General features: G+C 44.6%; 1 protein-coding gene across 1 annotated transcript; it reads right to left on the bottom strand.

Annotated features, from left to right (window-relative positions):
* Window positions 1-7,382: 7,382 nt before the first annotated feature.
* LOC134421663 (bone morphogenetic protein 2-like) lies at window positions 7,383-13,431 on the bottom strand. The gene is made up of 5 exons (XM_063162848.1): window positions 13,143-13,431; window positions 12,900-13,042; window positions 12,057-12,173; window positions 10,690-10,891; window positions 7,383-9,075 (listed from the first exon to the last, which is right to left on the bottom strand). Exons 1-5 carry the CDS (start codon window positions 13,429-13,431, stop codon window positions 8,630-8,632), a joined length of 1,197 nt encoding a protein of 398 aa, XP_063018918.1. The 3' UTR covers window positions 7,383-8,629.
* Between the last annotated feature and the right edge of the window lie 1,215 nt (window positions 13,432-14,646).

Genomic DNA, 14,646 nt, shown 5'->3' with positions numbered 1-14,646 from the left:
AGAGGATGAAAAGAAAAAAAACGCGTATTTTCTCAGCAAACGCCAGGAATGTGAACGGCAGCAACACAATCCCATTATTTTCCGAGCGCCGGCGCTCCGGGGCTCGCAGCCCCCTGCGTGTCCCCCCGGCCCGGGGTGCCCCGGGGTGCGGGCCGGGGGGCCCCGAGCGCTGCCCGTAATTGCCGCCGGATGGGTTTTGGGGGGCCGCTCTGCACGCGCCTCGCCTTTCCAAGCGATCGTACCACGGCAAAGTTTGATTTTGTTCGCAGCGAGGGGTCTCTGGATTTATGCTCGCTTCCCGTCTGCAAATGATATGCGGCGGGACCCTTCGCAATTACTTTTAAAATGCATCCGAGACATAGGCTCAGCGGAGAGAGATGGCCCTTGCCTCAGCCCGGGTGAAAATTAGACTTTAAAGTACCCAGATGAAATTTTCAAGTCAGGGACGCGGGATTGGATCAAATCACATAAACTGCAAAAAAAGCAAGTATAATGGCGCATAATTGGTTCTGTAATAGCATTACACAAGGATAATAGCCTGTTATGGCCCCCTGCACATTAAGTGCTTCCCTGGCGTAAAGCCTTTATGATATTAAAGGGGGAATATAATGATATTTTGGTTATTAAATGCGTGTAATTAATTTATGCACCACTGAAAATAAAGTTGGTATTATGACCCACTCAAGATGCATCAGAAGATGTAAGTCAGACAACTGTTGATAAGTTCTGGTGTCTATGTTTCGTCTAGACTGCTGATTTTATTTTGGAACAATTGCTTCTCCGGCAGACTACACAAATTTAATATTTTATAAAGATTGTAATGTTCTGTGCAGGAAGGGCGAGCAAATCTACACAGGCTCTCTTAGATCTGATGGGAGTTTAAAGACAGCACATTCATACCAGAGCAAAGGAGATGGATACAGGCAATACAGGTGCAGAAATAGTGATATTGAAGAGATGATGTCTTTGGAAAGTTGATTCTGTACATACGATCTCATTAAATAAACACTAATAAGCCTTAGAAATATCACCTGCTCTGTCTTTTACATTAGGCATAGATGTGGAAATTCCCCTAACGTATATTCAAGTTGGAGCTATGCCTCCATCCTGTGAAGCATTAATTTAGCAAAGTAAGGCAAAAATTAATTTTGAGATATGAATTGATTTGATCTGGTCCTATCTTATCCATTCACTTATAATTTTAGCATAGTACTAACAGATGTAGAAGGCTGTCTTCAGGTGTTTTATATACGTTTAGATGTCTACACACACACTTTTAGGAATATCTTTGTTTGACAACAGACATTTGCTCACCATCCAGGCAAGTCTCTGAGCAGTAAAGTATACTATGAATTGAGATGGTTTTTACAGCACCATGCAAGATCAAAGACCAGTGCTCTGAATCTGACTGTACTCAATAAAATAGCAGCACAAGCTTTAGTTCAAGTAACCTTAAAAAGAAGACCATAACCTAGAGGTGCTGCCTGCATCTCTCCTGACAGTGTCCCCCTCCTGAGAGGGGGGGAAAATCCACACAGGGCCAGTCCTGTAGGATCCCTTTGCACAGAGGCAGATGTGCCTTTTCCTTTTTCTCTGACATCGGGAAGAGATGAGTGAGATAGTGTTTTATCATAAGAACCCCTAATAAAATAATAATAACTTCATTATGGTGCTCTCAGGCCTTGCTCTAGTCAGGGGGCTGCATTGCTGTTTTGGCTCCGGGACTCACTTTCCCCAGCAGTTTGAAGCCTGCAAGTTCAGCGTATTACAGGAGGGGGAGAAGGCGGAATGGAGCACGGGGAAGTGCTCCAAGTCGCTGCTTTTTAAATAGAAGCAAAAGAACCCTGAGCCGGTCGAGACTCAACTTTCTCCCAAGGACCAGCAGCTGCAAAACAAGGAGATAACTAAGCAATATATAATCCTCCACTCCTCGCCAGCTCGGCGTCTGTTTAATTTTAATGCTCGAAACGCGGGGCTGACATAATTAAAAGTTAGCGTGGGGAGTCCTGGGCGCTGCTCTCGGGCGGACGGAGCCCGGGGCGGCGGCGCTTCAGCACCACGGAGAGCGCCCGCAGCTCCGGCCCCGGCCCGGCCCGGCCGGCGCTCCCCGGGGAGCGGCTGCGGGCAGGGCTGCTCCGGCCCCCCTCCGGTCCCCCTGCTGCCGACGCTTTCCTGACAATCCGCGACTACAGGGGAAAAAATATGCAGTAGGTTGTTTGGGATCATGACTAGCATTTCTCTGGTGGGTCCTCTGATCTAGCAACCAAAGCACTAAAAACAAGAATGAAATAACGTACACGGCTAAAATACTTCAGGAAAAAAATACCTTTTAATGTAAAGGTAAAGTCTCCTTCATAAAATTAATTTTCATTACTATTATTATTAATGTTTTTGTTACTGTGACTATTGTGACATCAATATTAGTTACTAAGTCTGCAAGAAAAATTCCAAATAAGTATAATTCAGGATAGACACTTTGCTGATTGTGTGTGTCTTATAGCAGAACTGTTCCTGTGCTGCACACACAAACACACCTCTTATATTTCACCCATGAAGACAAAACCTAGGGCTGAACTGCTGAGCAAAATCACTGAATGGATGTTTTCCTTGGAAACACTGAGCTTTGAGGGGATCATTTGAAAAACCCAAGGAACAATTCAGTCTGAATAAATGGCCCTCTTGCCCCTCCATGTCCAAATGCTTCCTTTCCCGTGATTCTCAATACCTGACCACAGAAAAAGGCTGGCAGCTAAAAGGTTATTTTACCCTAATTCATGTGCAGTAAAATGTATTTTCCAATTAACCAAATTTGCCGATTTGTCCCGCTTGGACACTCTTATAATTTATAATGTAAAAGTGTTCTTTCTTTATCTAAAGACCAAGGTGACTGCTTTTAATTTTCTGTAACCTCTTTACACTTGATGTTCACCAGACTCATAATGTTAATTGGCTTCATATACGGATCATCAGTTTAATGAAGGAATAAATCCTATGTTGCTTTATGTCCCTCTGTTTTAACAATGATTGCTTTAATGAAGAATGTGACGTGTTTGAAATCAAAGCTGCAGGAGACATTGGAGGTTTTTTTTTAATGATGACTGAATTGCTTATTTAAAGCTAAAACCATGAGGTTTTCATATTTCAAAAGCTTTTCTTTAAATAATTTTCCATGGAAAATACTGGCACATTCCTCATCAGAGAACTCCTTCTTTGCAATTACAGGCAGGGACTGAGAATAGCACAGTCCTGTAATATAAACACCCCAATTAAGTTGTGAAATTATCTCTAAGCTTTTATATCACTGCAGTTTTCATTCAGAGTTTAAGTAAAACTCCCATTGAGTTATAAGTAGTTATGCCAGCCTAAATAAGGAGTATTTGGGGGTAACTAATAAACCTCTTTGTCAACCGACTGTATTTCCACTGTACATGGGTAGATAAAGAAATTTACAGGGGAGGAAGGATTGTCAGTTCATACACAAAAGCTCTAGATTGCTATAGTCTATTTTTCCCCATGGGAATTTTAGGATTTCAGGAGCAAGGGTAAAATGTAATGAAACATGGACTCATAGAGGTAAGGTGACTGCAAATCAGAGCATCAATTAGGTCAAGCTGGAAAGCAGCAATTAGACCCAACTGCATGTGCTAGTTACAGTAGCTACAACAGGTTTAACATGTGCAAAGAAAATGAATTCTGGTAATTGAACTTCTACATTCCTGGTCCCATTTATAGTAAGCTTTCCTTCTCTCTCTTCCTTCTGCCTTTAATGGAGACTTCATATACTGGTATGCATATACTGGTATGCATATACTGGTATATATTTTCTTTTCATTTGAGAGCTGTTGTTAACAGAAATTACATGACCGTTAGATAAAGGAACATGCAACGTCAGAGAGGAAGATCTCTGAGCAGAACCTAGACAAGGGCTAAGCAATCAATTGAATTGGATGGAAATTTCATGACATGGCAAAGGAAGTGCATGAGACTGAAAGGGATATTAGCTTAAATTACATACCACTGAGAAGTTATTCAGTATGCCAGGCCTGATCCCATGATTTCTTGTCTTGTTTATATCCTGGCAAGTGTTAGACTCATTCAATCCATCAATCAGGTTGCAAAAATCTTCATGTATGTGCACACAGACCTTCATCACTGCCCTCCATATAGTTCTCTTAGTGCTGCGTGTTTCACTTCAGAGCTGGCCAGGACCCTGTGAACAGCCCATCCTTCACTCTTGCCTTCCCTCTCAATGCAAAACAAGAAGGAACCTTGTGGCACTTCTAGTGGCACACAAGATTAGTCTGCCAGGAGCCTTCCTCAGTATCCAGCACTCTGCCTGGACCTGTGCCTTTATCAAACCTGTGCTTAGCACAGGCAGGGTCTGTGCCAGGATGAGGCAAACAACACTGGTTTTCAGGGGGATTATCTGGGTTTTTAGTGAAGATATCATACAAAGGTGCTTCTTCCTGGATAAAATAAGTATTCTAACCAAGAACTGTGAATGAAGACTTCCAAGGGAAGGTCTTTCAGTCTATGGCTTTTGAGGACACAGTTGCATGGCCACAAACACTGGCTCAGCACAATTAGGAGAAAATATGATGCAGATGAAGAGTTGATTACAATGTGGATCACAGCAGAAAGTGTACACAGATTTTTAAACACACACATCAGTTTTGTGCTGCCTGACACATGTAACCTGATGGTTAATCAAGCAAGGTTTCTGTGAGCAGATCCGAACCAGCATACTGGGGTTTATGCTGCTTTGTGTCACAAGGCCTGAATTTACAGCATCACCAAATCGTGGTTTCAGTTAAAGTTTAGTCATTTCTCAGTATCAGGTCATTTTCTCAGGGAAAATCTACAGCTTCTGTTTTCCTCGATAAGGCAGGCCACGATCTAGGTCTGAATAAGGGCAGTTAGTATATGCAAGAATCTAAAGCTGCACACATACTGTGACAACAGAAGTTAGCAGTCTCCCTTATTCTGTGAATGGCTTCTAGCAGTAAACCCAACAGGAAGAAATAAAACATTTTACTAGCTGCTTTAATGCACTGTTGTCTCATTCACCAAAGGTAAGACAAATTCACACCTACTAATTACTCTCCTTGGAGGTGGGCTGCACTCCAGGCCAGCAGAGAAGTGGCCTAGGTGTGACATACTTTTGCACAAAGCCATTGAAATGCACCTTCTGGATGTGGCAATGCTCTCACATTAGCCCAAGCACTCCATCTTAGTTCTGGGAAAGTTTCACCATCCTTGGGGCTGAACCAGGAGTGAAGCTGCCTCTGAACACGTGCACCTGGGGGTACATAAGAATGAACCCACATGTGTACACGCACTTGCATGTGCAATCTGAAAGGGACTGGGGATAGTTTGGAGGGTTTGGTACCTGTAGGAAAGCCCTGGAATTTACTATAGACACCCAGTCACTCCTCTTTCCCGGAGACAATCTCCAGGACTATGAATAAGTACTATCCTCCATGGCTCTTTCAAATAATTGCCCCATTTCCTATACGAAGAACAGGAACCATAGTAATTACCCTTGGCAGTCTGGAAGAAGCACCCGAGCATTCCTAGAAGATTGCCTCATACCAAACAGCATTTTCAAGCCTGCAGAGTGGATAGAAGAGAGCGCTGTGCTCCAGCTTCCTCAGGGCAGGCACATAGACGTTTTCTCTTCCTCCCCAGCTCACCTCATCCCCCAGAAAAAAGGAAACCACCTCAGGTCAATTTCCCCGAGCTCATCCTTTCTGCCTTACCTGTTCCAGGACACCCCCAGCAGATCCTTTTCCCTGCTTCAGTGCCAAGGAGCACCTGCCCATCATCCACACCTTATGAAAGGAGTAGCACAGAAATCCCTTAAAACAAATATTTCTACAATCAGGAAACCACTCCTGTGAATTTGTGCTCTTCACAGTTGGCTCTCTCCCACAACACACTGAGACCCCACTGCCATGTTGGCTTAGTGCTCTCCCCACCTTAAGGAGCAGAGTGTGACTGCACATACCTCACCAGCCTGGATCACTTTAGTTCCAAATCTGGACCAAATGCTTTGTAATGGGGCTGAGTGTAACCCTTCAGCTCTACCATGAGTAGGATTTTCTTCTTATTTTGGAATTTGTACATGTTTCAGTTCATGAATGAGAAGAAAATTCACCTTTATTTTAAAGCAAAACAAAACAAAGGCAACAAAAAGAAAGAGCCTACTTGTGCTTAATTGTTATTCTAATTATAAGTTGTGGTGTAGTGTAAATTTTTTCCCTTGGCATTATTATGAACCTCATTTCCTTACAAAGTCCAGGATAAACAATTCCAATATATTTTGTTTTAATTATCAGGGTTTAATGGGGCATAATAAGACCAAGTTGAGTGGTGCAGAAAAAAAATAATTTAATGTGTGCAAAACTACCTAGTGCTCCTAGCTTGCCTGTGCATATTTCACCTATTGCAGGGCAGCACTATGTTAGCTAATATTCAGTGTGCCCATCATTTATTTATTAATCATACTTGCTTTTCAGTAGAATTTTTTTTTCCTGGCATCTGAAACAAGAAGAAACACATTACAACATCCTAGAAAAACAATGGGCAGTTCTCTGGGTTGAGCAGTGAAGGATGAAGCTGATATACAGCTAATGGTGCTGGAAGCATTTGTCATGCATGGACAGAAGATGCAATGTTGGACACAGAAGATGCAATGTTGGACACAGATCCTGCCTCTGCCAATCCACTCCAAATGCTGCCAGTAAAAACTTCTGGCTTCAGTTCTTAGGGCTTCTACCACAAAAAGCAAAAATAAAACATCAGCTGAAGTCACCATTCAGAAACAACCTGGTCCATACCCTCACTGTAGATGCATCTTGCCACTCCCAAGGTGTGGTTCCTACAGAGTGAAAACACTGCAGGTACTTCTGCTGCGAAAAGGGGAAAGTGCATAGGAGCAGCCTGGGAAATAGAACAGTTAAAGGGAGATCCCTTATGGCCCTCTATGCTTCCCAAGGTGCCTTTGGCAATGGCACTGAATCCCATGGCTGGGTGTGGCTGATGCAGCAGTTAGAACCACCCTGCTACCACCCAGATTTGCATTCCACTGTACCAGGGCAACCACATACCAGGACCAAAACATTTTCACTTGAGGAATAACTAATGGATCCTCCCTGAAGGGAAACATGTCTGTCCTCCTTATCTGTCATACTCCTTGGCACAGAGGACTTGATACAGTACCCACTGAAGCCATTGGGAATGTCCTCTCTTCTGGAAAATTATTTGATTCATGACTCTAGGAAAGATTCAAATACAACATACAAACCATAGCAATGTTACATTACATTTATTTAAAAATTTGCATTTTATATTACAGATTAATTTAATATACCAAGTGTTTAGGTTTTAAATTAAATAAATTTATTATACACATCAGTATTTACAGAAAGAAAAAATTACTTTTTTTTTTAAGTCTCATTGGAGTAAAAAAATTCTCCATGAAGATTCTAGCCATGGGAGATGCCACATTCTGTGAGAGGTCAGCCTCCTTCAAGAGTTCATGGAAACAAGAAACCAACCAGGCTTAAGATACACCTCAATGAATTGCCTGAGGAACGGCAATGAGCTGGTTACCTGCAGGAGGAAAATGCAGCAAGACTGAAAGATCTCAAGGGGCCCCATCCAAGCCTGTGCCCTCTATTCCTCACAGAAGGGAGGGAATCAGCAGGTACATTGTGCATTCTAACAAACCTCGCCTCAGACACCAGACCAGGCCAGTATCTAGCACATTCTCACGGACCTCCAAAGCTTCATGGTTTTCTTTCCTCTTGCTACACCACGAGGATTCTGACCCAAGCTTAGGATCCCACAGTACAGCAAATATACAGAGGCAGTCTCTGGTGCCACACACCCTGACAGCCATTACAGGGACAGGCACTGCCTCACCTTACAGAGTTGCAGCCCTGAGTTAGAAGCCAAGTATGATTCCCAGACAAATACTGACCCATGGGCTCCTTCAGACTGGCTAGCAAGTCCCATGGGGACTTATGAGGAGTTCTCTGCATTTGGTAGAGCTGCATAAAGCTCAGGGGAAGAAGTCCATTTCCTGGTAATGCATGATCTACAAGTGGTAGAAACCTCTAAAATACTTTCAGGGTAAGTATTTGCCTCTGGGCAAATACTTACCCTGAAAGCTCAAAGTAGGACTGCACATCCCCACTGGACTGTGCATCCAAAACTGATTAGGGCTGTGCTACTGACACCTGCATCCCATCCTGGATGGAGGCAGGATGCCATGCCTGGCCTGTTAAATCACTAGAAATTCTGAGCCTTGGTACACAGAACAAGACCTTAATTTGAACAGTCAACTTAATGTGCTTCAACTCCTTCACATAGTAAGTTCCTGATTTTAATATTTTCCTTGGTGAACAGGCACTCAAAGAGTTCTCCATGGAGGTCTTGAAGTCCTCAGCTCTTCACAAGCCAGCCATCTTTCCACAGCCATGGTGAGAGGAGAAGGATTTGAAGCACAGACCAGTTTCTGTCTCTCCTGCCCTGTAAACTGAAATGCCATCTCCTTTAGTATCTTCATTGGTAAATGGGAAACTGAATCCAGGTGCACACAAATGCAGAGAAAAAAGAAGTCTTGCTAATGACAACCACACCTTGTTGCCACCATGTCTTTATAATTTTTAAGGACGACATTCTGTTTGTCATCAAAGTAGAGAAGATTGAGGGACTTCAATTCATCTGGCACACAGCAGGGCATGCTGACATCCTGAGACAATTTCAGCGTATAAACAATGGACTGAACTGTGGCATGGTTTGTTGCATTTAGACTTTCCCCCAAAGGGAAGATGCAGGATCCTCTGCAGTAAAATGCATTGTATCCACTTGGGTGAATAATCCATCCTGACCAGCCAATGGCATGGAAGTCCACATAGAGCTCCCTCCTGTGACACGCTGCCAAGGGGCTCCTGGCAGCAGGGGCTGCAGCAGCCCGGGCTCTCCTGCTCAGGCTGGCACTGCTGCTTTCCATGACAGCAGTGTCATCAGGAACACGTGAAGATTCGGCAGGGTGGTTTGCTTCTGATTCTGAAAGGAAGCTGTATGTTAGTATTTCACAAACAAAGCTCATCTACAAAGTAGAGTATTCTGTGTGAAAGTCTATTAAGTAAATCTACATCGAAGCCTTCAGAGCAGATTTTAAAACTGCACCTAACCTGTGAATGTACCAGCAGGGGTGTGTATTCAATTGCCACTTCAGCAATACTTCTTAATCTGTCAAATCTTGTGTCTTGGATAAGCCCCAATTCAGCAGAAAGAGGAAAAAACCCATAGTGATCTACTAAATATTCTGAACTCCACAGTTCCTCTTCAGGGCTGAATCTAGTCAGAATGGTATTAACTGCCTTCATACAACCACTCCTACAACACACATTATTCTGGGCAGTGCTAACAGAGGGTGGAGATCACAGCCTTTTTCTCTCCAGTATTCTCCCAGTAACTATACCCATACACTTGCAAAGCAGAATGTGCAGAAACCTGGTCATGTGCAAAGTAACATTGTAAAAAAATACATTTTTCAAATTTGTGATCCTAAAAAAAAAAACACCACCAGGTTTACAGAACACTAAGGAATTAATTGTACTGACAATAGGATGCTTTCTTAAAGTATGTTCTGAGAAGCCCTGGGATCCATGCAGATGCATGTACACAAGCTGGAACTCACTGATATGTAGAACAACCTGTGTGGTCACGGACCACTAACAACGGGCAGGTCTGGAGAGTTTCTTAGTTAAGAAATTTCTCAATCCTGACACAGTGCAGAGCTTGATGCTCATTAAACTAGATCTAGGATTTCACTATTAATTTTTATTTGGAAAACAAAAATAAACAGACCAGCCTAATTTTTAATTTGTATATTTTATTTCTAAATAATTTCACCACCTACCTCTTAATATTGTCCTACCTAGCTTCTAATATGCAAATACAACCGTTTACCAGGAAAGCCTGGAAAGCCAGAACAGCATGATTTTTGCCCCTCCTTCAAGCTCTTTGCATTTATCAGGCCCTAAAATCCAGCCTTAGCTGATTTGACACTAAGGCCAATGGGAGAGGTAAGACACTGTTTTGTATTTTAAGGCACTAGGGCGTTGTCTTTGATGAAAGCAGCCTTTAGTCACAATGCTAATTAGTCATTGAAGTTAAAAAGGTGCTTAAAAACCAAGGACACAGAATTTCAAATTGCTTGTTTAACAACCTCTTTCACTCTTAAAATCACACTTGATGACTCTACTTACAGATACTTTACCAGAATTTTGACAAAGCATTCCAGGTCACTGAGTTTTTTTTTTCAGTATAAACCTAACATACAATTTTCACGCAAATTTCACCACCACAAAAATAATATAAGCAGTACTTAAAAAATAGAACTCCCATCCCTTTACAAACAAAATAAACCCGATTCTCATTAGGACTAATGAATATTTCTGGCACACACAGTTTTTGTGAGGGGAGGGGCAATTTAGGGTGCTGGTGACCTACTAGAAAGGACTATCAAATCAAATTTCGATCACTGACAAAGCAAAACTTCAAATCTGTTCAATACTGCACTAAACGAAATAAATAACTGAGGTTAGGTGTACATGAGGTAGCAGGAGGTGACAGAAGATGAACAGGCAATCCATATTCTAAAAGTGCACTTACTTGTAGCAGAGGGTACAAAGCTGTGAGACCTCCGTTTGTTACTGTTGGTGAAGAGAACAAGGAGAGCATTTCTGCTCTCCTGCAAAGTGCTCTGGCTCTTGGCAAATGTAACCACGTCATGTTTCATTCCATTGCTGGAAATATGTGTCGCAGTTATCCAAAAGCCATGGTTGGAGCTGCTGTTTCCAACCCACTTGGAAACCTGGTGAAGATAGGGAAAAGAAAAAATATTGTTTCAATATTCTAATTACAGCATTATAATTAAGCAATGTTTATAATAAGTTTATATTAGGAAAAGAGAATAGGCAACAAGCTAGGAGAGCATAAGGACATATATTATGATAGAAGTGAGATAACTGTATAGCTGAGACTCCATTGACTTGAATATTTAAACAAGTAATTCAACACTTCAAATACAAAATAGCATAAGCATTCCCAAAAGCTACATTTGCATACAGATAATTATTTTCAGAGAATTTACCAGTGAACCAGTGAAGTTGAGTGTACACTCAACACTTTTTAATATTAAAATAAGCTCTCTCTGACTTCCAGCAGGAATTTATTTTTCATAGCAATCTGAACACAGCAATGTGAACTCTCCAGATTTTTCATACCGTTAAGACTTATGTAAATCTAAACAAACATGGCATTTGAAGAAATTCACAATCAAGCAAACTTACTTATCTAATTGTTATAATTGCACACTGATCGATTAGGCCAGGTCATTCTCTAGCAGGAATATCATGATTTAAGATGGAACTCAACCAATCATCCAAGCATGCTGTTCAGCCTGATCATAAAGCTTAGACAATGAAAAGCACCGTCCCAGAGTACAGCTTTAATCCACGTGTGGGTTCTTTTGCTATGGAAAGGGATTCACCTACTGTTAAAATTTATGGATAGCTACAAAGCAGATCCTGAAGCTCACAGATACAGAAGTCTATGGAGGAAGCTGAATGACAGGCAACCCAACCATGACAAACTCCGGAAACACAATGTTGAAGCAATACTGCTCTACAGAGATGCTGCCAGAATAAAAAGGAGAAAATAAAACCTACTGTTAGAAGGCAACCAATGCCAGTTGCTTTGGCAGCCTAAAGACTAACACAAGGTTTTAATCAGTACTTGGCCTGACGTCCCTTAATCGGCTAGGTTTGGGTTACTCAGTTCTCACCAGGCTTGTGCTCCTAGCAGCTCATAAACACTTCTTTATTCCAGGTAGCACTGGGTGTATTTTTAAGGGTAGAGAGAAAGCTTCTCCCTCTGCTTCTGTCCTGTTCAAAACCCAGCCTAATGGCAATGCTGGAGTTATAAGGTGTCATTTCAAGAGTTTAAGAAAAAAAATTAAGTCAGACTTCTCTGCTTACTGTCTGTGTGACGTTGAAGACTTCCCAGCCTTCCGTGTAGAGGGACAATAATCTTGATGCAATGAGATGCTTTTTCTGTGGCTTATTTTCACCCTCTAAGAGCTCATACACTTCCACCTAAATAACAGCAATATACAACAAAACCAAGAAGAAATTAATTTGATTGTTCTTACAGCAAACTAGGAGGATGAAGATTAAGCGGGTTTCTGCTACATCACAGCTATGAAACTGTACCGTCATTCTAAAAGAGGTAAAAAGTAGATTTGGGACAGTTTAGCAGAAAAAGTTATCACTATATACATCTGCTTCTAGATGTGTTCAGAGGCAGAATACCAGATATAGGTACTATAGAAGATTATCCTAACCATCCCTATCCTGTTTTGAACACCTGACACCGTCAAAGTCTTCTGTTCCTCCTCATATTTTTCTTCAGGTCTGCAAAAAGTCCAATTCTGCCCTTTGCTAGAGGAATAGACACACTCTAGTTTCCTTACCGCCTTGTTTTCCCATGAATCCCTGGCTGTTATTACTACTTTTCGGAGCAGCTCCAGCAGATAAATTTCAATTCGAATTTCGAAATATCTCAAATCCCAGAAAAGTACATTTGAGTCAGGTCTGACATTGGTATCTTTAGGGAAGGCTCACTGCCATAGCACACAGGCCAGCATAAAGGCAAAGTCAAAACTTTAGATTACTTCTGCATGGTGGTGGCAAAGAAAACGTGAGGATGACAAAACAAAAATAACAACAAAGCGGGTTTGTGTGACACTTAGTTGCACTCCTTATTTTCAGTATTATTAACAAAGATAGCAGAATTAAGCGTTTAACTATTTCCCCACTTACTTTGCAGAAGTGTTGCGTGTCGGACCTTCTGGACCGATGTGCTGCCCTCCTAAGCTTGAAGACCCTGAACTCGGCTTTCAGCATCTGCTCGCTCTTCTCCATGGCGCTGATGTCGAAGTAGAAGTGGTGGTGGTCTACGTGAACTGGAAAAGACCCTTCTTTAGGAACACAGCCAGACCCCTCGGGCCTGCCCCCTCCCGCCTCGGGGATTCACCGGGGCTCGGCCCCGCCGCCCGGGCCCACCTCGGTCCTCGAAGCTGCGCACCACATCTCCCTGCAGCAGCCCCGGGGCGCGGGTGATGCCGTTGGCGTCGGCCACCTTGTTGAAGAGATCCACCATGAACTGGGGCGGCTTCTTGCGGGGCAGCACGTCGGGCGGCAGCTCCTCGATGTCGAAGACCTCCCGCAGGCGCTGCAAGGCCGCGGCCAGCACGGCGTCCCGCGGGTCGGGCCGCAGGGGCAGGGCTCGGGCCGCCCGCAGGCTCAGCAGCCCGGCCAGGCACAGCCACAGCCACGGCGGGCGGGTCGCCATGGACGGCGGCGCGGGCTCGGCCGGGCCGCCCCGCGGCCGTGACCGCGCTGCGTGAGGGGGCAGCGGCCCTGCGGCGGGCCCGGCCCGGCCCGGCTGGGCGCGGCCAGGCGGGAGAGCCGAGCGCCGCTCAGGCCGCGCAGCCCCGAGGGCCAAAGGCCCCGGGCAAGGGCGGCCGCGCCGCACCCGGGCCATCAGCGGCGCTTAAGGGCTCAATGGGGCAGCGCCGTGCGCTCGATGGCATCGGAGCGGCCGCCTCGGGCTGCCGGGGACACGGCCAGGTGTCAGCGCGGAACAGAAAAGCACCGCACTTGCGAAACCCCCAGCCTTTCAATCGGCCGTCTCTTTTTTTTTTTTTTTTTTTTTTTTTTTTTTTTTTTTTTTTTTTTTTTCCTTCAGCCGAAAAAGGCTTTGATTTGGAGATTGCTGAGCCCAGGTGATGTTTCCTGTCGTTGCCGTAGCAATAAAAAGTATACTGGGACCTGGGCAGGAGCTTCTGTACTTCCCTGCCTGCGGAATGCCCGGGATCGCCGGCCCCTTCCCCGGCCCCTTTCCATCCCACAGCCTGCGGAATGCCCGGGATCCCGGCCCCCTCCCATCCCACAGCCTGCGGAATGCCCGGGATCCCGGCTCCATCCCCGGCCCCTTCCCATCCGACAGCCCGCGGAATGCCCGGGATCCCCGGCTCCTTCCCGTCCCACAGCCCGCGGAATGCCCGGGATCCCGGCTCCTTCCCGTCCCACAGCCCGCGGAATGCCCGGGATCCCCGGCTCCTTCCCGTCCCACAGCCCGCGGAATGCCCGGGATCCCGGCTCCTTCCCGTCCCACATCGGACGCTGGTGCGGCCGCAGTGCCGGGGCTCGGCCGGGCTGCAGGACGGAGGCTGCAGCTCCCCAGGCACAAACTCCGGCTCTACAGCGGCCCATGGCGAGGAGGCTTTAAGGACAGAGTCTGGGGTTCTGCTAGTGCACTGCAGCAAGAACAGCCAGGCTTCCAAGTATTCAGGGATAGGGGCAGGAATACACACACATTCTGACGAGCTATTTTAAGGCTTAACTTAACCCAGAGTCAACTAGCTTTCAATAATTTGCCTTTTTTCCCACCCAATGGTTCATTAAAGGGATTCCACACCCTCAAAGAAATACTAAAACGGAAAATCAGCCCAAACGAACCAACCCCAGCCCTAAGGATCCTGCATAGTCGTGCTTTTCAAGGCAG

The sequence above is a fragment of the Melospiza melodia genome, chromosome 9 (genome assembly GCF_035770615.1).
Source record: "Melospiza melodia melodia isolate bMelMel2 chromosome 9, bMelMel2.pri, whole genome shotgun sequence".
NCBI classification, from domain to species: domain Eukaryota; kingdom Metazoa; phylum Chordata; class Aves; order Passeriformes; family Passerellidae; genus Melospiza; species Melospiza melodia.
The sequence above is the reverse complement of the archived record's forward strand: the minus strand, read 5'-3'. Positions and strand labels throughout refer to the sequence as shown.

Coding starts and splice junctions, on each gene's coding strand:
- LOC134421663 (XM_063162848.1), bottom strand. CDS start 13,431: ATGGCGACCCGCCCGCCGTGGCTGTGGCTGTGCCTGGCCGGGCTGCTG. Junction 12,174..12,899: donor ACACGCAACACTTCTGCAAA/GTAAGTGGGGAA, acceptor GCTGTTATTTAG/GTGGAAGTGTATGAGCTCTT. Junction 9,076..10,689: donor CTTTGTACCCTCTGCTACAA/GTAAGTGCACTT, acceptor GCTTCCTTTCAG/AATCAGAAGCAAACCACCCT.